Raw genomic sequence first — 21,632 nt, forward strand, 5'->3', positions numbered from 1 at the left:
GGAATCGGCAATATTTATTAGAGTATTTCTTCGCGGGCGTGAACCTTGTGTGTCGAGGCCATTTCAAAACATCAGTTTCTTCTACCATCAACAACGCCTTAGCTCGCGTCATGTTTAGTGGAGTGTATTTGTGGTACTTCGGCTGATAGGGGGGTTATCTCCCTTTGTTGGGCTTTTGTCGCGGATCTCCATCCCCTCTTGTGCGATCTCGATCTCTACCCCGATCTAAGTTTCCTCTCCATTCTCTATCTTTCATCGCATTCATCTCCTCCTCATCTATATATTTCTGTGCTAGCCCCATCAATTGTTCCACATCGAGTGGCGGGTCTCTTGCCAATGCTGACGCAAACAGCCTTTTCTTCAAACTATGAATCAGAATGCTAACAATCATATCTAACCCCAAATCCTGTACTTCCAAAGTTTCATTGTTGAATCTTTCCATAAAATTTTTCAGTGTCTCATTTTCTTTCTGTTTAATGGTGAATAAATATGTGGCAGACCTCTTTTGTTTTCTCTTTCTTGTGAAGTGAAAGGTAAATTTCTATACCAATTGCTCATGTGACTCTACGCTACTGGGTGGTAAACTCGTGAACCACTCTTGAGCCTTTCCCGTAAGAGTAGTGACAAATAACTTCGCATTAATGGGGCCAGATTGTCCATAAAGATTCATCACCATGTCAAAGGTAGCAACATGTTCCAATGGATCCTTGGTCCCATCATATTTTGGGAGGTTAGGCATTCTAAAGTTCGGATTCACCACACCTCCGTCAATATTCTATTATAGAAAGGGGAACTTTTGTTGTGAGACACTAATTCTCCCCTTCTTGTCAACTAATCAATCTGCTTTCCTTGCATCTGAATCTGCTTCCCTAAATTGTCAACCTCAGCTCGTGAGATGATGGGGTCTCTTTGCTGGCTCCTATCTCGATTACTCGACCCCACCTTCGACGAAACCACCTCTCAACCTTTCCCAAGTTCCCTCTTCCTCATCCCTTCTGATATTCTTTCAACATCTTTATCCTTGAATAATTTGTGGTTTTTTTCTCAATGGGTGTAGCAATTCTCCACTCACAGACTAGAATAGCATTTTTTCCCGCTTTCTCCATCATTTGCTGTAGCTCAGTTCTCGTTAATTGAACATTCCATTTTCTCCCGGTGTACAGTTAATTTCTGGCACATTTTTCCTTCCATTTTATCCATTATTGTATGTTATATGCTCAAGTTCCCACAGACAGCGCCAATTGATCCAGCTCGAATGTGCGACCTCAATCAAAGAGCTTGATCAGGCCACGTCACCTCCTCAGATCTGTGATTGGGCCTGAGGGTAAAACAAGCAAGTTAGGTTACTCGGGTTCGTCCACGACGAAGATCTTCTGAAAATAAAAATATGCGACTTAAAGGTAAATATATCAGATCTGAAGTTAAAAGGTCAATGCAATAAATGCCAGTTACCTCCATTTTGTCAGATATGAGGTATTTATAGGGCCCATATTGACACTACAGATCAGTCCATGTGTCATAATCCGAGCCTCCTCTACTCCAATCATGAGGTGCCTAATCATCTTTCACATTCGGGTTAAAATGCGGGGCGGGTCAAGCGACCCGACCCGCGACCTCATGCGCAGATCTTGATGAAATGACTCTTGTGCCCTTAATAAAGGGTTTTTTCGTCTTTTAATAATTAAATCCTCATCAAATTACATTTAAAATTCGCAGAACAAAAGCGGAAAAAATGGTCCTAGTTAATCTCCCATTGGTCGAGTTTCTTCACTCTTCAGGACGTCGAAAATAGACAGCAACTCCCTCCATTTCCAGGCAAACATAATCTGGGTCGTACACGTGTCGTGGTCTGTTTAATTTAGGCAAGGTTTCAGTCAAAATGTCCCAATTTCGCCTGCACCCTAATTTTGCTTCAAAACAGCAGTGTATTGCACTTACTCATCTTAATTTTCCCAATTCCATTCTCGCCTTTATCAAACGGTCTAGATTTAAATTGCCCATCGTATGGTCTTCTTCTATCGCATTTTGTGCTGAAGATGCGACAAATTGGTGTTTTACACCCCAAAATTATTGTTGACTGATTTAAGGTACTTGGAAAATATTGGGGTTTCTGGGGTTTAACCATAACTGTTTTTGGCAAGTTTTAGTGTATTATTTTATTAACGGTCTATGTGTGATGATTTTGTGATTGCCTTGTGTCACGGGCGGACTCTCCGCCCACATGTCCTCCACGAGTCACTACCGGTTATTCTGCCCAAGGAGCGGCTAGTGACACCTTGGCAAGATAATGAAGTCCCTAATTTACTTATCTGGCTTTATGTGTTGTCCTATGCATCCAATAAATAATTGGCCTTAACAAAGCTAGTACCTCTATGTTTGCACCGTTTTTAAGCTCTTAAGAGACCCTTGTCCATCGTACATTTACCATTTATTACATAAAGGTAATGTGCTATTTTATCCCAATAGCTTGTTGACTGTATCTTCCTTGGAGGATGCATTGTTTGGAGATTATAAAAGCTCTCATATATCAAAATAGTTAAAACTGGCTTCAGATATCAGATAAAAGACATTCAACGATATGTGGACTGTAGTTTATCTTCGTTTAGCGCATAGGTCCAACACTTTGGGTTTTCATTATTGAAGCTATAATAAACAAGGTGGGTATTCCATTTGAAATCTGTTGACTTTATAATAGAATTCATATTAGACTGTACATTACTCTGCATATTATCTCCATAACTCAATTTCATTGGTGCAACTCACTCATGGTAAATTGGATATTCCTAAATACCCACCCGGTCCACAAGTTATCCCAGGTAATCAGTTTGGTTCACCACTTCAAATCTAATTCCTTAAACCTTGCAAAGGTTATTAGATTTGCGAACCCAACTTTTCTCACCGACTATATTACTGTCCTCCTAAAGGCGACCAGAATACTTTAGACACATAAGATGTACAAGTCTCTGTGTCTGTCTAGTCAATTAGATTATAATCCAATAAATATAAAGAGTAGTGATGTGAGAAACCGATTTGAATCAAATGGCTTCAATTCATGTGACTGACATGGACTTCAAACTAAGTTTGACACTTCATGTAACTAAAATTTTTGATTTGTTAAGATCATACCGGCTATGACTCGATAAAAACGAGTTCAAGAGTTAGTGATAGTTTGGTTGTGTTCCGAGTGTTTAGTGTTTGACGATATATTCATTTAGAATGAGGTTAAGATGTTAGAAATATTCAGTCTTGTTCAATTTTAGTCTCATTCATTACAAAAATTTTACTTTTAGAATAATATCTTTCGATTTGTCTTGATTTTGATCTTAGTGTCAAATAATTAATGGAATACACTAGTTGCTGTTAAAGTCTTAAAGAGGCACCTGCCTCTCACATGGTCCAACTTACTGTGTATTTAGGGAGAATATCAAATATCTCCAACCCTAATTTCTTCCCCCTTTTCCTCTCCTCTGCGATATTCCTCTTATAAAAAATGAGATTTTCCCTATCCCTAGTATTAACATTCATGAAATAGATTTTTCCTCATGATAGGCATTGTGGCGGTATTTGTTAGATGATTATTAATTTCAGAAAAGTATTGATAATTTTTCAAATAATGGGAGATATTTATTATTATAACAAACGTATGAGAGCTCATTATAATTTACCGTTTGACAATATTTTGAGGAAACAAGTTTGATGATTTTATTATTATAAATTTGGAATCCTTAAATCAAATTTAAAATCAAAACATAATATAAATCATTAATATTTTGGGCGAATATCATTTTTCTCCAAGTGTTTGGTACAAGCAGCAAATTTTCCCAAACAACGAGTTATTTTTATTTTATTTTGATTTTGATAAGAAATAGATTTCCTCAATAGTGCGGCTGAAGAAAGCAACTGAAATTTCCTTTATTTAAGAAAAAAAATTAACTTCTTTAAATTAAGAATTACATTCCCCTCTCCTAAAATTTAATATAATTATATAAAAATTTCTATAATTTAAAAAATTACATCTAATATTTTTATTTATTTATTTATCTAACAAATAGGTCAAACCATTAGTGAAAATTCACCGAATTTGATAATATTAACAAAAAAATCGAATGAAAGCTGATATTTACACAAAATTGATTTATTACTGACATATTACAGGTCAATAATTTTTTTCTAACTAAAGTACCTTTATAACAGTAAAAACATACTTTCTCAAGTGCATTAACGTACGAAAATATATGGGGTAATTTGATCATAAAAAAATTATTTGACTTATAATGAATCAATAATAAGTCAATAAGTAGTAAATATAGATATTTATCTGATTTTTTTTATTAGTATCAATAAATTCGATAAATTTTAATTAATGAAAGAAATTTTTTGTTAGATTGGAGCAAATTGTAAAAGTGTTAGATGTAACTTTTTTAATTTATAAAGGATTTACATGTAATTATACTAAATTTCTGGGGAAGGGAGAGTAATTATTTCATAAACAAAATTATGATTATTTCTTGACATTTGCCCTAAATGATGAGTGGGAGTAAATTGCTATTAACTAAACTTTTGTGGCTCAATTGCAATTAAACTTCCTCCTTTCTACTCAGTTTTTTCTCTCCCCATCCCACCATTGAAATTTTCTTCTAAATCCGGTCCAAAATTCTCTTTCTGTAGTCTCTCAGTTCTGATCTAGTCAATTCATCTGTGCGAACTGATTGATCCAGGTACAGCATATGCACACAGTCCTGTACATATCTCTCAATATAATATATGGATATATGCATGCAAATCCTTTGATTAGGTTAATTTTTGTCCGATTTATTGAGCGTAATGAAAGCTGAAGCACCGTTGATTGTCTTTTAGCTTGGTCTTTTGCTAATTATTTGCATATGTTTTGTGAAATTGGGCAGAGGTGTGGGGGGAACGATGAGCCAAGTGTACGAAGGATATGAAAGACAGTACTGTGAACTGTCCGCGAATCTGTCGAGGAAATGCAATTCGGCTGCTGCTCTTCCGGATGGAGGTAGTCTGTTAGTGATTGGATTTTCATTCCAGAGCTTGATTTTGTGTATCATTCAGTGATCCGCTTTTCTAGTAGGGGGTTGGGGCGGTCAGTTGTTTTTTCCCATTTGCTGTTTTCGTTTTGTGATGCTACTAGGTTAGGTTTTACTGCATAAATTGTTGGCGTTTTTCTGGATAGAATAAGTTCACATACGTTTATTTCTAGAATATTTAGGACCAGAGTGTTGGGAATGGAGCCATGTTGATGAAGAAAATGGAAGGATGAGGTCTCTTAGTTTACTTTACCTTTATTTGTTTTTCTACTTTGTGATGGATATTTTAGGGTTTTGTTTCTTTGATACTGTAGGGACTGAGGAGTTAATCTAGTTGAAATGAAATAGTTTATAGAAGATGCCTATGTTTCATGGGGCATGTAAAAATAGGAAGTGATAGGACCGTAAGCTTACAATGGAGGAATGAATCTATGGGTTTCCATGTAATTACCTATTTGGAATATGCTTATAGTGTTTTTGGTATCATTAAAGTGAATCCTCATAATTGAAACTTTGAGATGATTTCATTTGAATTGGAACCTATGATATCTTTTCATCAATTCTTGTTCTAGCTCGAGGCTACATACATATGTTTCTAAGATACCATCATTTCACCTGAACTGTAGAAACATTTCAATAAAAGTTGAAGTTCTCTTACCTCTTCCTTTGTAATTCTGTTTGTATATCTCCTTTAGTGCAATCTTCTTCCGCGGTTGCATTTACATTCAATAGTAAACTTCTCTACTCGTATAAATGAAGGAAAATTAAGCGCTACAATTAGCAGAAAATCAACAGACAATGACCTAAGTTATCCATATACATATAATATAGTCAAGAAACTATCTTGCTTCTTTAGCTGCATCATGATATTTTCCTAATGATATTTGGGAGAGTCCAATTTTGACTGCCAATTTTGTCTATTCTTTCCAAGAAATGTACTCAGATGAGGAATCCTCCATCTAGGGTCGTTGCATATTAAACTCAGCATGTATGATTATTGATTGCTAAGAGGTCTGAGCTTGTATTGTTGGTCATTGGTGTCTCATTGTCATTTCGAACTGATGTGGTTGTGGACCAATTTTTATATTACGATGGTCTGCAGAGAAGAAGAAACAAGAGGTCTCTGAACTACAAGCAGGACTGGATGATGCTGATGTTTTGGTAATGCTGTCTTTCAGTCACTAGTCACTTGGAAATTTGTTGATTTTCCAATCTTAAGTGGATATATGTTTGTATGTACCAGATTCGGAAGATGGATCTTGAGGCTAGAAGTTTACAGCCAAGCTTGAAAGCTACTTTACTCGCCAAGCTTAGGGAATATAAATCTGATCTGAATAAGTTGAAAAGAGAAGTGAAGAAACTGGCAATGCCTAATCAACCGGGTCATGAGGAGTTGTTAGAATCTGGAATGGCTGGTATGCATGAGGTATGCCGATCTTGTTCAACATGTTTTGTGAATAAAGTGGAAACTTGCAGTTGACTAGGGAATGCATGAGATTTGTATGTGCAGCTAATGGTGTTGTCTTTCTATATAGACATTTTACTGCAAGATAAGACTCACGCACTCACCTATATATATATATTAGCTTTTTTGTCCTCTGTTTTCATTGGTTTTGACACCCATGTTAATTCGTCAAACTAGATGGCGGATGCTAAATTATAGGTATGATGTATTTTCTTCTAGATCGCATGTTTCGTAACTATACTACCCCTATTGACCTCTATATCTTTATGTCGTTTGTCTCCTACATTTTAAATTTCTTGATGCCTGAGTTTTCTCTGGATTCCTGGCTTCCACTCTTGGGGTTTCTCCTTGTAATTTCAATATATTTTTTCTGCCCAATTATGCTGATAGGTTTCTGCAAATCAAAGGGATAGATTGGCCATGTCAACTGAGAGGCTGAATCAATCTACTGACAGACTCAGGGAAAGCCGGAGAGCTGCCCTGGAGACAGAAGAGCTCGGTGTATCAATCCTCGAAGATTTGCATCAGCAACGTGAAACTCTGTTACATTCCCACAAAAAGGCATGTTACACCCCCATACTACATCTTTAATAATGTGACCCCATTTACCTCTATATCTTTTATTAACATGGCCTGTCTTTTTAGTTACGATGGTCTTTTGAGCCTTTTACTGCTTCATCACTAACTTGAACTTGTTTCCTGGATTTTTAGTTGAAGCAGAGGGTAATTTTAGTTATTTCTTCCCTTTGCAGCTTTCTGATGTAGATAGTGCCATTGATAAAAGTAAAAAGGTATTGACTTCCATGTCTAGAAGGATAAGCAGGAATAAGTGGATCGTTGGCTCCATTATTGCTGCACTTATCCTGGCGATCATAATTGTTCTGTATTTCAAAATTTTTCACTGATTGGCAAAATTTCAGCTGGCATGATGTATATTTTGTGATGTGATTACCTGTGTATTGCTTGAAAACAAAATTGTATAGCATTGCCGAAGACCTAAGATGATGATGTCTGTTGTTACTTCAAGTTGCTTTGGACTGCTTGCTCCATATAATAAGCTTGATGCACTAGTTATAAGCTATCTCTTTTCCTCTCTATTTCACGGCTTTTATGATTTTATCATCTAATTCTACATTTTTGGGCTTGTTCACATATGTCGTGTTTGTTGCCAACAAGAAATAAAATACAACAAAAAATAATTAAACAATATAGAATCATAAATATTGGTGGGGTTAGTATAAAGTTGACTATTAGAATTATTCGAATGAAAATTTGGCGGAACAAATTTTCATGTTTGAAAAATACCTCGCATGTTTTGTAGATAGAAAACTTTATTTTAAGGAGTTTTAATAACTATCTTTCCGCTATATTAGGGGATTGGGTGGTTCACTTTCACAGAGGCTTAGGTTTAGTCATAGTTCAGCAGACTTTAATTAGTTATGTGAAAGCAGAGATGTACTCATCATAATAGCAAATTAATTATATAAAAAAAATATCATAATAGCAAACTGTTCCTAAGAAGTAAAGAAGAAAAGCTACTTATTTTTGGTCTAAAATAAAAGCAAAGAGAACTGCCAAACTTCATCAGTTTGGTGGTGGAAAGAAGATCTCCTCAGCCTTCCTCTTTGAGCTAAACTTCTGTTCAACATCTGGAGGAACACCAAAAGCTGCCTGTAGCACTTCTGGAGACAGTGCCTTCCAAACAGAAGTCCTTCCGGCCAGATGAGTGAAAATAGGGTTTGGAGTAGTGATGATCGAGAACCAGTCCATACCATCAGGATCAGCAATCTTTGACACAACAAAGAACCTTGGAACAATGAAGAGATTACCAGCCTTAATAGTTGTTTCCAAGACACGCTTGCCATCAACCCCAACCACCTGAACCCGGCCGCTTCCCCTGACAATGTAGGTGACCTGCAAAGCAGAGTCGCAAGAGAAACCTGGAGAGCACATAGCCTTCCCATTCAGCCTAACAAGATCTGCCCCCAGTCCAACTTCACCAACCAAAGGTAGGTTCTTAGTGTTGAGAACCACTACCTTTCCACCATCCTTGATATCTACATCCAATGGAGCTTCCTCACAGTTCAATGCCATGCCATTATAGTGTTCCTTCTTGGGCTCTGGCATCTTGCAACTGGGATCGAGCTTGACGATTCCTGTTTTTGATTGGCTACCAACCAGGGTTTTAACAACGCTCTCCTCCAAGTCCCATGCTCTGCTCACAAACTCCGTTGAGAAGCCAGTGAAGATGCCATTAGAACCAGTCAAGAAGAAGTCGGTGAAAGAACCGGATTTATGGGCTTTCGAGGTATCACCAAGGAACAGGACAACTAGCTCAGTGTCCTCCTTGTTGTACCACCAGGTGACTACACCAAAAGGTAGGGCAATTGCGTCTCCCTTCTTGATTGGGAGCACCTTTTCTTCTTTCTCCGGGAGGACTATACCAGCCACTCCACTACCTAATCATCAAACAAGATTACGTATCAACAGCGAGAAGTCTGGCGTTGATCGATATAACACAAACATAAATCATAGAACAACACTAACCAAAAGAGTTCAAACATTAAAAGAGAATTCATTTACAACCGATGTTCAATTTCATCTTTCTTCAAGTTTCTCTTTATAATTCAAATCAAACGCTATATACACTCTTTATTAGTCCTGAAATTTAAGAAATAAATTCCGTGTAGTTTATGCAAATTAAAGTTTAAACAATTTGTAAAAACATGAATTGGGGAATACAAAAGGAGGGCGATCAAAGCAACATCAGGCATACCGCAATTGAAGAAAAGACAAATTCAGTCTATAAAACTAGATCATCCATGCAAAAAGGGAACGATCTGAATATACCTTGAAGAACATAAGCAACCTTAGCGGAATCGGAGTAGCGAGGCAGCGCAAAGCCGTTCTTCTCAAGCGCGAGCTTGGCCGCACCGATGTTGCCTTCACGAAGCATCGGCAGCTCATTGGGGCACCACGCGTAGTACGCGCCACCATCACCGCCGTATAGCTTCTTGGCCAACTTGGGTGTCAAATCAAGCTCCATCTCTCTCTAAATATCTGCTTTTTTCTCTCTCTAAAGTCTAAACCAACAAGTATAATGTGAGTGGAATTCGCCAACAGACTACTAGGCCAGAGGGGTATATATAGCACAAAATCTATAACCGATCGTAGTGGAGTAGATTTCCTTTGTGATTAGGATTCTATAACATCAAAAGATACCGTTTGTTTGGCCAATAATATAAAAGGCTGACTTTTAAATAATATAAAGGATAAAGTACAGTAAATTTTAATGAAATTGGACAGAAGTATGAATATGTTATCGTTATTTGAAAAATTATAAATACTTAATGTTTGATAAAATTATATAATTTTTGAACGAAACTCTGAAAATTGTAGATTTTCCCCTTGTTATAGTTTTTGTTTTTAAATTTTTTAATAAAATATAAAAAATTGGATGGAGCGGATAAATTTTTTGTAAAATTATATAAAAAAAAAAACATTCACTTAGCGTATACCTTTGTAGATAAACAAGTAATGGATTGGGTCCGTTTGAACCAAAATATTGGATAAAATAAATGTAGAAACTTTATCCAATGATGCAAACATCGATTTAGATATGTGATATGTGAATCAGTAAAGTGTGGTTATTTTTTACACTATAGGATAAGTAATGTGTTTTAAGTATGAATTTTTCAAACTGTCCTTATTGTAAATCTACTAGGAGTGATTGATATACAAGACTGGAACGACAAGGAAATAGATATTCCCAAGTCCATTGCGACATCAAATGCTTTAGGTTTGAAAATACTTAGGATGCGATTGGTATGTAGGAATGGAGTAGGAACGAAATGAGTATTCTCGAGACCATTCCTACATCTTGATTGGTATTCTTTAGGTTTGGGAATGCTTATTCCTATGAGAGTTCTTATTCCTATGGGAGTTCTTATTCCCTTAGACAAGGGATTAGCCATTCTCTTTCCTTACCATAGTATTAGCTATTCCCAACGTCTAGAGAATGAAAGTTTTTCTTTTTCATTTTTTTTATATTAATTTAATATTCACTTTTAATTAATATTAATCTGAATATTTATTGTATCTAGTATTAAGAAATAATTATGTATACATGGCAAGAAAAAAGTGATATTACTTTGATATTTAATTATTTTTTAATTCAAAAAATTTCTTTAACTGAATTCTGAATAAATAATGGTAGATGCATTGACTGTTCGAATTATTTTTTGACATTTTGGCAGAAAAATATAATTTATACGTTAACGAGTCAATAAATTATTTAATACGTAAATAAATAATTTATAAATATATATTCAATAATATATGAAATGTTTTATAAATTGCTTATAACCTTTTCGTAAGTAATTTTGAAAACACTATTGTTATATAATTGAATTCAACACACTCAATAAATTATGAATGAATATTATTCTAAAAATAATACAAAAGAGCAAATTTGTCCTAAAATTAATTTTATTTTATTACTAATCATTATTCAATATATATATATATATATGAGGTGATTTATAACTTGCTTATAACCTTCTCCAAGTGATTCTAAAAATAATACTATTATACAATTTGAGTTCAACATATTCAAATAAAATATAAATATATTTTTTAAAAAGAACACAAAGAAAAATTTTATCATAAAATGTAATTTAATTCTCTCACTGATTATTATTTCTAATTTAAATGGAATTAACTAAGGAACGACAATTTTATTGCCTTATAACTTATTGTGTATATTAATCATAGGAATATTATTCCAACCTGAATCCTTTTCGATTCTTATTTCATTCATACATACCGATCATGTCCTTAACTCATCGTTCGTATTTTGGCACGAATTATTATCCTATCCAGTAGCATTATAAAATGCTAAAAATAATATTTATTTACAACGATTAAACTTTTTTCTTACATCATCTTAAAATAAGATTTTCTTTTTTGAATTAAATACTTTATTTTTGAAAAGTACAATCTTACTTTAAACATAAATATCACTAACTCCTCACTCATTATCTTTGAACATAATAATACAAAGTTAGATAATTGCTGGATTTTTACACTAATTATTGAAAACTTCGTAATTGACTTTTTTGTGATATTTTAAATTTACAGACTTATATTGACAGCTCATTACAATGACTAAATCAAATTTAAATATAATGACATCAAATAAATTATATAATATATTAGGTTTAAATATGATCCAATTAAATTTTAACATCATCCAATGATTTTTCATCATTTTATTGTCATTTTTTTTTTCTTTTACCTGGCCATTTATGTCGAAATTAGAATTTTACCAAAAAAAAAAAAAAGAAAGAAAAAGAAAAAGAGACGAGCAGTAATGCACCGAATTGATTCAAAACACAGCATAAAAAATAGGTTAAATGTAATTTTTTCTCTTGTAATATTGTAAATAAGCAAATTACTCCTCTATAAAAAAAATAATTTACGCTGTATGTTTTTTAATATAAAGCAATTTACCTTCCTATTCAGGGAGAAATTACTACTTTTATTTAAAAAAAAATTACTCATTTATAATATTATAGAGAATTGCTTTTATTGTAAAAATTGGAGCACATAAGAGATGAGCAATAACAGGTTATAACATTAAGAATTGATTCAGAACAAATTACTGTATGTTGTTGGATAATGGTAAAAGATAGTACATTGGATCAGATATGTTGTTGGATGAGGTAAAGTATATAATCCCTTAATCTATAAAAAAAATTAAGTTTTTTTTAAAGAAAATTATAATCTCATAGCTCACTAAGTAATTTTGATTGTTCACCGATTAATAAATTCAGCTACGTTAGATGATCGTTAAAATCAGGAGGGTGTTGATACAGAAAGAAAATATTTATAGTTACACTAAATCTTATGAGAATTGATCGTAATTTGTTCTAAATTAAATATAAAAATATACAATAAATAAAATTATATTACATCACTATAAAATAAAATATCATTATCATTACTGACATTTGACGCGACTTGGTATATATATATAAAAAGTTTACTATGAGTTTAATTTCATTCAAATTATTTATATTATATTATTATGTGATTGATTTTTTAATCGATATGGGTAAAGAGACTGGAGATACGATCACAACATACGAGTGTCTTAACCAATTAATATAAGGATAAGTATGCATGGCCTTCCAATTCGAAAAGATACAAGGCAATTTAGTTGGATAGCATATGAAGTACCCGTATTGAACAACGTACGAAGTGTCCTTGTCGGACAATTTACGAGGTACCTTATTTGACAAGGTACGAGGCTCCCTAGTTGAAGAGATTACAGAATGACTCAACTGAACAGCGAAGCACTCTTGTTGAAAAGAATCAATTAATATACGAGTGTCGTAATCAATTAATATATGAGGCCTCCAACTTGAAGAGATTATAATGTAGTTTGTTGGATAGCGTATGAGATATCCAAATTGGAGAGAGTACGAGGCCTCATAGCTAAAAAGATAAGTATACATGGCCTTTCCATTAGAAAAGTTACGAGGCAATTTAGTTGGATAGCATATGAAGTATCCGTGCTGAACAACGTACGAAGTGTATCGAACAATGTACGAGGTACCTTAGTTGACAAGATACGAGGCTCCCTAGTTGAAGGGATTACAGGACGATTCAACTGGATAGCGAAGCATTCCTGCTGAAAAGAATCCGAGGTATACTAGCCAGAAAAAAATACGGCCACCCCATCATACCAGATATGGAGATTTCGAATAGGACATGGAGGACAAGACCCCTCAAGCCTAACTTGGAGTAGGAGACTCCCTCTGTCAAGTAAGAGGAAAAAATCATATCTCTGTAGATTCAATAAGATATTTCCTAGGAGAACAAGTAGCAGAAGATCTCCTAAAAAATATTTACGAGGTTCATCCAATTTGGGGCCTATAAGTAGACAATTAGGCAACGGAGTAAAGGCTCACTTAGAAAACTATCACTCTCTTGCTTATTAATTTATCCTTGAGTTGTATGTTTCTTGCATCATCAATTAGTGTTGTTGTGGGAACTCAATTGGTAGAATGGTAAGGAGGGTAGCTATGTTAGGTTCAACAGAAATTGAGGGAGACGAGATAGGGAAAGTCATGAACCCGAGTACCCCCCCCCACACCCCCCAAAGGATTTTCAAGAAGATAGAAACAATTCACTAACGAGATATTAACATAATGTTTGGTTTTGTTTTTAACTTGTTTTGGGGTATTTTGTGAAGATAGCGAGAGAAAAATAATGATAAATAAAAATAAGTTAGAGATAGTGTGTATGTTTGGATTTGTTTTTGAAGATAATATAAAATACATATGGTATGTTTGATGTTGGGTAGTGGGAAGATAAAAAGTACTGTTTATCGTCAAATCATATTTCTTTCATATATATTTATAAATATATGTATAAAAATATATATAATTTATTTAGTTGTGAATGGATTAAAATAAATATTATTTTTTAATTAATTGTATTTTTTGAATAAAAAATATATTTAAAACTTGCAAAACCAAACAAGCCGAACATACTCTATATTTTGGCCCATCTCAAAGATGGGCCAAAATCAAAACTAAACATACTATAGATGTCTAGAAAGAAAGCCCTGAGCTCTTGTCCGGAATAATAGCACTACGTGTATGCTATTTTTCGTGAATCGATCCAACTAAATATTTGGTTGTTTTTCTTTAAATTTTGATATTCAGTTTGAGTTTAGTTTTTTTTAACCGGTTAATCTAACTGAACCAAATACCAAATTTTAAAATATATATAAATATATTAATATCTGTATTTATAACAAAAAAAATAGTTTTATGGTAATATATAGTTAAGTATTATAATTATTGATTAATAACTTAATTTATAACTAAAAATTAATAGTAAATTATGCTTTTTAATTTTTGGTTATTTGGATACAAAAATCAAGTCGAAACGAAATAAGTTTGATTTTTACCAAAATCAGTATGCCATTTTGGCGTACGAACATTTCAGTTAATCGAATTGATAACCCTAAATAGCACATGATTGAGAAATGGAGGACTGGCCAATTCCTTGATCGGAGAACCCCACGGCCATTTGGGATATACTTTTGGTAAGAGCTGAAAAATTTATTCTTATTGAAGAGGCCAGAAGGCCCAAAAATCTCAGCCAGCTTAGAGAAGAAAGAAAGTCCCCAAAAGGAGATAGGATGGAGCGTTGAGTGATCCTAAGCATCAACGTCGGACATATACCCCCCCCCCCCTGGACTTGAAGGAATCAAGCGTTAGTGAAGATTGAAAAACATGAATGATGAAGGATGGCAGAAGGAGCCAAAGATCTTTTAAGTATTGTAACTTCCACAAATACTATTGAAGAACGCTATAACATTATACTAAGATGGCATCCCTTGAATGCCGTAAAGGCAGTAGTGTCGACACTATACCTCAAAGTAAAATTCCCCATGGGGAGGTATGAGCTAGAGAGTGCCGATGTCACAGGTTGAAACAGTTGACAGATTCAGAAGGAAGAATTGCAGGCAAAAAGGAAGAGCAGGAAAGAATGGAGCCAACCAATATGTTCAAGTGAATTCAAAAGATGAAAGATAGTAAAAGTTGGAGGAAATCTGCCCGAAGGTGAGTTAATCCAACTAATTTCATTCCTAGAAGACAACGAGAACGTCATCGAGTGGGAAAAAGGAGAATCTCCCAGTATTGATGCCCACATCATGTTCATCCATTGAATGTGCGGAATGCAAAATGACTGAGATGTTACGAAATGACTGCAAAACGCCTCTATTTATAGGTGTGTCCAGAGTAGAAGAATGTTGGAGTTTTTTGTAGAGAGTCCTATACCATTTGAAAACTCTTTGAATCAGCTTGCTAACCAAAATATCGGTACATGATTTGGACTCTAATTGACTGAGATGGACCAAGTTGACTAATTCTTTCCAGGTCTGCATGAAAATCCAAAAAGTGGTTATCCGTAGATTATTAGCTCAATTTCCGCCAATCTATTAGGAGCCACCTGAAGATATTTTAGGATGGCGTTTCTTAACATGTGGGAAAGCTGTATGATGTGTCCATCCAGCTGTATGATAAAGTGTCCGGCTTGAATGGACTTATTATTTGGGCCTACTAGTTTAGTGAAATAGAAAGTAAGCTTTCCTACTGTTGGATCAGCCGGCGGAATACCAGCTAAGCTGGTAGATGATGTCATTTTGGCTTTTCGTCCATGAAGGATTTTGGGGCGCTATCATCACTCCACCCCCCTTCGAGGGGTGTAAGCTAGTAGAGATGGACAGCTAGAGTAAGAAAGTAGTCTGCAAAAAGACCCTTCCTTGTTCGTTGCTGCCAACAAAACAGGTCCAATATTATTTGCAAGACAAAATAACATAGATTCCATATTTATTAGGGGGAAAATTTACCTTTTAAATTCAAACGTATTTGCAAAAAAAGAAGGCATAAGCAAATAATGATTATAAGAGACAAGGAATAAGAAGAGTCCCTGGTATCTTGGGAGTCCACATGTTCCTTAATTGGCAGACTGTGCCTAGCTGGCTGTCGAGTCCTCAGCTGATAGGATTGTTTGACAAGTTAGCATATATAAGGTACTTTCCTCTTCAACAGCCACACACTTTTCTCGCATCAACATAGGTTTCCCTTTCTTCTCTCTCTTTTTCTCCTTTTCTTTTGAAAGTAGGGTTTTCTAACTCTTTTCCACATGATCCCAAGCTTCTTTTTGCCAAATCTTGTTGTTTTTCACCTTCCTTTCTCTATGAAAGCTTTTCTCTATTTATCTAATTCAGTTAATCATGTCTAAGGAAGGCATAGATAAGCGGGTTGTAGAGGATTTTTTATTGATTTTGCCGTTTTGTGTGGGGAGGATAAGGAGAAGCTTACTACTTTTCATTCTAGCCTTTAAGGGGGTAAGGGCGAGGAGGAAGTGAGTAGTAGAAAGAGGGCCATTAAGGATAAAAACTGAGAGAAGAAAGCTAGAAGATAGGGTGGTGGCTCTCGACACATAATCATTTAGGGTCTTACATTTGTGAAAGAGGATGACATAGGCGAGGTTAGATCTGGGTTTGAGATACCTGATGAGTTTGTGATTTAGGTCCATGCTTCTGCAGAACACCCTAATTTTTCACCTGAGCGCTTCACTTGCTTTTACGTAGCCTAGCTAGAAGCTGGGTTGCGATTTCCTATTCACCATTTTTTGTTGAGTATCCACCTTGTTCAAGGTCCCTCTAAGCCAGCTAGTACCCAAGTCCTTCAGTATACTAGTTGGTTTTTACATAGTGGTTAAGAGCCTAGGCGACACTCCCTCTCCAGCCCAATTCCACTCATTCTTTATGCTGAAGAAGGTAGTGCTGGGCTATTTTATTTCTCTTCTAGAAGGGATGCTTAATTCCTCCATTCTGATACCACTATCAAAGAGTGAAAACACCACTACTTTTACATCTTTTCTCCGATTCCATGGCGCTTTCCCACCATGTGGATTTCTGTTGCTCCTGACTTTCATTCAAGCTCTTGTGAGAATGTTTGAGTATCTTTCAGTATGATCCTAGTGAGCTAGTCCATCCAACTCTTATTTTTCGTTATAGGCTGAGTTGTAAAGATGTTGCCTCGGATAATCCTATCGGTATAGTTTTTGCATGCTTGTTAGTCTACAATTGCTTCTGCAAGTTTTAGTTAGTGTATGTAACCAACTAGTATACCTGTGTTTTTGCAGTTAACATGTTTAACCAGCTGCTGCAAGATAAGGTTTTAACTGAGTGGAAGACCATTCTGCCAAGCGACCTCTAATGAAAAGTCTGCTCTCCACTCCAGCTAGCTGGACTTCTATTGGCACCTGAAGGGAAAACGCCAAGCTGATCCCATCCCCACACCCACCAAGCGAGCTACGGGGTTAGCAAGCTCTCTAGCTCCTCCAGCTCCTAAGCCTGTTACATGAGAAGAAACACCACAACCTGCTAAAGAGAAGACTAAAAAGAAAAAACATAGTATGAGTGAAGACCGCTCCCTACTGTTGGAAGTAGGTGAGAGCAGCCGAGCTGCCGAATTCTTAAAGGGCATTCATTTACCTTTGGACAAGGCTCATATGAACACTTTGCCTTGCCCTGAAGCTTTGAACTTGCTAACTTTTTATATTAGCATGTTAAACAAAAGAATCTTGCATTATTTAATTGTGCGTGTAAAATGATATATACTTGACCTATTTGTTTGATCTTAGACCACCCCGTTGGTTGGAGGTTTATTTAGTTTGTTGGAGCAACGAGGGTAAGCAGTAGATGAGGTCAAGAAAGAGATAAAAGAGTTGTACAAGGAGATGCGGGAGAAAGATTGCAAGAATAAGGCGAGCCTTGCCCACCTGAGGTCCGAGATTAGCAACCTTCATCAACGTCTGGAGAAAGCCATGCTAAATATTAAAGATTATCATTGTAAGAAGAGGGGAAGAAGATGCTGGAAAGAATGTGGTCGAGCAGGTTGGAGGAGTTCAATAAATCCTCGAAGTTCCAAGGTCTGTTGTCGGACAACACCTAACATGTGCTTCCCAATTTGTTGAAGTTGGATATCTTCCTCTCCTAATTCTTTCTTGGATAACCATCCTGGGCTAGCAGATGCACTTGAGCCAAATGAGGAGGTTTGCCATGAGCTTCCAAAAGCCTTGCTTCATGCTGGGCAAGAGGAAGAGGCTTCAGAGGACCTCGGGGACCAATGATGGAAGATGCCTTTCCTCAGAGTGGCAGCCCTTAGCTAGTGGTGATGAAGGTGTTCTTCCCTGACTGCTTTTTTGAAAAATAGTTTACTTTTTGATGCTATCTCCTACTCGAGGTTTGAAGTGCTTGCTTGTGGGCTTTAGATAACTGGTTGCTAGTATGAGGTGCCTTTTGAATTATATTCTTTCCTCCTCTTCTTCATGAATATTCTAAATGTTTTCTATGCAATCATCCTTCTTCCTATTTACTTGCCACTTGATTTTATGATATGCTTTGTTGTTCATATAGGTTAATATGAGTACTTAGCGAGGAAATACCTTATTTGTGTGCTATGTAAGAATTTTCGCTGCAGAGTTATACTAAGTAGGGTAAGAGGGGGATGTGTATAAGCTATCTAAGTAGTAAAAAGGAATGCTTCATCACAGGTTTAGCTAGGAAACTAGGCAAGTATGTAGAATAATTTGTAACCTACAAAGATAGGCCTTTGCTACAATTGTAGGTTGAAAATATGAATATTGGGTATAACCCAGTCTTTGCAATATGCTTGCATTGGTGGCTTTCCTACAGGTGGTTAGTGATAGGATTGAAGGGGAAAATTCTAGTCCTTACTACACCAGCAAGTGTAAATGATGATTTCCTTGCGTGCTTAAGTAATCATAACATTAAAATGGGGTAATTTCATAACTTGTAAGGAGGTAACTTGATACATTTCTTAAGGTCATTCGACCTGGTATGTTCGGATCATTCTTACTTAAGACCAAAGCATGGTTGCCCCTTCTTAGCAAAGATAGACCTGTTGCACTCTAAAATAAGCAAGTATATAAATTCTACAAGGTAACAGAATATTTCACATAGTTAGTGAGTTTATACAAACCCTAAAATGGTAAACTAAACGAATGTACTTGTTAGGAGCAACTTTATTACGATTCATCCCATGAAATGACCAAGAATGCACCAGCTAGGGGCAACTTATCATGTCTTGTAGCTGAAAAATGGATAAGAGTGGGTGTGCCAGCTAGGGGTGTCTTATTAGGACTCAGAGCCAGTAAGTATATGTGCCTGAATTGATGGCGGTTATTAGGACAAGAAGCTAGCAAGTGTGCGTGTGCCAACTAAGGGCAGTTTATTAGGGCTCGAAGCAAGCAAGTATGCGGGCGGCAGTTGGGGGTGGCTTACTAGGCAGCAGGATTATTGAACTATCATCAACACATAGTATCGCGGGGAAAAATGAACCTTTCTTATTCTAGAAAGAAAGTACATAGCTAGTAAAGTCATGAAATTATAAGTAAGAAACAGAGTTTAAGGAGTAGAACTTTCTAAGATTATAAGCATTTTAGGGTCGAGAAAGCTTCCTATCATCCGTGTCTTCTGACGTATATGTTCCAAATTCGATGATTCGGGTGACCTCGTAAGAACCCTCCCAATTGGGAACCAACTTTGTATGGGGGCTTGCTCGTCTGAGTACGAGATCTCCCACCTAGAATTATCTTCTTTTCACCTATTTATCATAGGCGTTGACCATCTATTACTTGTATCTTTCCATGTGAATCCGAGCATCTTCTAGAATCTCATCTATCAAGTCCAGGTGCGTATGCAGTAGGGTGTCATTCTTTTCCTGCTTGTAGTGCTAGATTCAATAGGTTTCCAGTCCTCTCTGCAGGGATAATAGCTTTTGAGCCATACACTAAGTTGATAAGTGTCTCTCCCATTATTGCTCTAAGGGTAATCCTATAAGACCACAACACGCTAGGTAGGGTTTCAACCTACTGAACTTTTGCCTGTTTAAGCTTGATTTTGATGCCTCACACTAAGATACAGTTTTGTAACTTCTACCTATTCATTAGCTTAGGGGTAGGCTATTGAAGTGGAACATTGTTGGATGCCTAGGTCGACACACTAATCTCGGATTTTCTAGCTCTGAAATTGATGACCTCTATCAGAAATAAGCACATGAGGTAAACCATACCTACAAATTATGTTTTTTTAGAGGAATTTGAGCACATCATTTTTTGTGATTTTGGTAATGAACTCAGCTTCCACCCACTTGCTGAAGTAGTCTGCTAACAGCAGAAATGTACATTATCCTTGCACAGCTAGAAAAGGACCCACTATGTCCATTCACCACTGGAAAAATGGATATTGTGTTGAAAAAGATTTGAGCAATTCTATTGGAACGTGGAAGAAAGGGGTGTGCTTTTGGCATTGCCCACACCTTCTTACCTAATATACTGCACTTTTCTTGAGAGTAGACCAAAAGCATTTAGCTCATAAAGGTTTACCTGCAAGAGTCACACCACCTTTGTGGGATCCATGAGATCCTTCATGTATCTCCTGCAATATGGTTCTACCCTCCTCTGCCGAAAAGCATCGGAGGTAAGGCTAGAAAAAACTGTGTTGGTAGAGAACTCTCCTAGCAAAACAAATCTAACTGCTCTGGTTCTTAGGTGGGCTGTCTCGTGTTCATCAACAGGAAGGATTCCTTCTTGTAGGTAGTCTTAGAAGGGTGTCCTCCAGTTTGTGTTGATCTGTAAGACATGAACGTTAGCACTAGAGGAATCTTTAATAAGAATTCTTACAGTAATAGTGTGAGTGTTGCAATAAGCTCGAGAGCCAACTTCTGAGCTTGCTTATTTCTTGGAGGTATTCCTTCATTCGGGCTAGGTAATCGGTCTTGGTGTTCTCCATGCAAGGAACTTGGTGGAGCTAGATGCTCTTCAGCCAACTTGTGAGCTTGCTTATTTCTTGGAGGTATTCCTTCATTTATTCCACCTTAACGTCATATGTTCCTTCCATCTAGTTAGTGACTAATTGGGAATCGTAATACGCATTCAAGTTTCTTGCTCTTGGATCAAGCACTAGTTTCATTCCTGCTATAAGGGCTTTGTACTCAGCCTCATTATTAGAGGCATTGAAATAAAATCGCAGTGCATATTCTAGCTCGTCTCATTCCGAGCTGTGAGCACAATTCCGGCTCCACTACCAGCAAGGGTACAGGAGCCATGCACGTCTAGAAGCCAATTTCCTTCATCCTCATCAGTAGGAGTGTCTTCATTCACAAACTCAGCTAGTCTCTAGGTCTTAATGACGTTTTAGGTTGATAGAAAATATCATACTCATTATGCTCAACGACCTACTTGATCAACCTACCTAAAGTTTTAGCTTTCCCCAATGTCGCTCACAGGGGTGTGTTGGTACGCATAATAATGGAATGCGATAAAAACTATGGATATAGCTTGCATGTTGTTATTACTAAAGTAAAGTCTAGTTTCTCTATCTCGGGGTATCGTTGTCGGCCCCATGCAATACTTTATTTATGTAATTGGTGAGTTTTGGCTCTCATCCTCTTCTTTAATGAGGATGGATGTAGCATCCTTTAGCGATTCTACGTTTGTATCTC

General features: G+C 36.2%; 2 protein-coding genes across 2 annotated transcripts; one reads left to right on the forward strand and one right to left on the reverse strand.

Moving 5' to 3' along the window:
* Positions 1 to 4,558: 4,558 nt before the first annotated feature.
* LOC105159992 (vesicle transport v-SNARE 12) lies at positions 4,559 to 7,594 on the forward strand. The gene is made up of 6 exons (XM_011077230.3): positions 4,559 to 4,718; positions 4,905 to 5,017; positions 6,151 to 6,209; positions 6,292 to 6,474; positions 6,904 to 7,074; positions 7,266 to 7,594. The coding sequence occupies exons 2-6, from the start codon at positions 4,921 to 4,923 to the stop codon at positions 7,416 to 7,418; spliced, it is 663 nt and encodes a 220-aa protein (XP_011075532.1). The 5' UTR covers positions 4,559 to 4,718; positions 4,905 to 4,920; the 3' UTR covers positions 7,419 to 7,594.
* A 375-nt stretch (positions 7,595 to 7,969) lies between these two features.
* On the reverse strand, positions 7,970 to 9,648 carry LOC105159993 (11S globulin seed storage protein Ana o 2.0101). Its single transcript, XM_011077231.3, has 2 exons — positions 9,364 to 9,648; positions 7,970 to 8,972 (listed from the first exon to the last, which is right to left on the reverse strand). The coding sequence occupies exons 1-2, from the start codon at positions 9,557 to 9,559 to the stop codon at positions 8,098 to 8,100; spliced, it is 1,071 nt and encodes a 356-aa protein (XP_011075533.1). The 5' UTR covers positions 9,560 to 9,648; the 3' UTR covers positions 7,970 to 8,097.
* Positions 9,649 to 21,632: the final 11,984 nt, after the last annotated feature.

The sequence above is a fragment of the Sesamum indicum genome, linkage group LG4 (genome assembly GCF_026168435.1).
Source record: "Sesamum indicum cultivar Baizhima isolate 11 linkage group LG4, ASM2616843v1, whole genome shotgun sequence".
Classification (NCBI taxonomy): Eukaryota; Viridiplantae; Streptophyta; class Magnoliopsida; order Lamiales; family Pedaliaceae; genus Sesamum; species Sesamum indicum.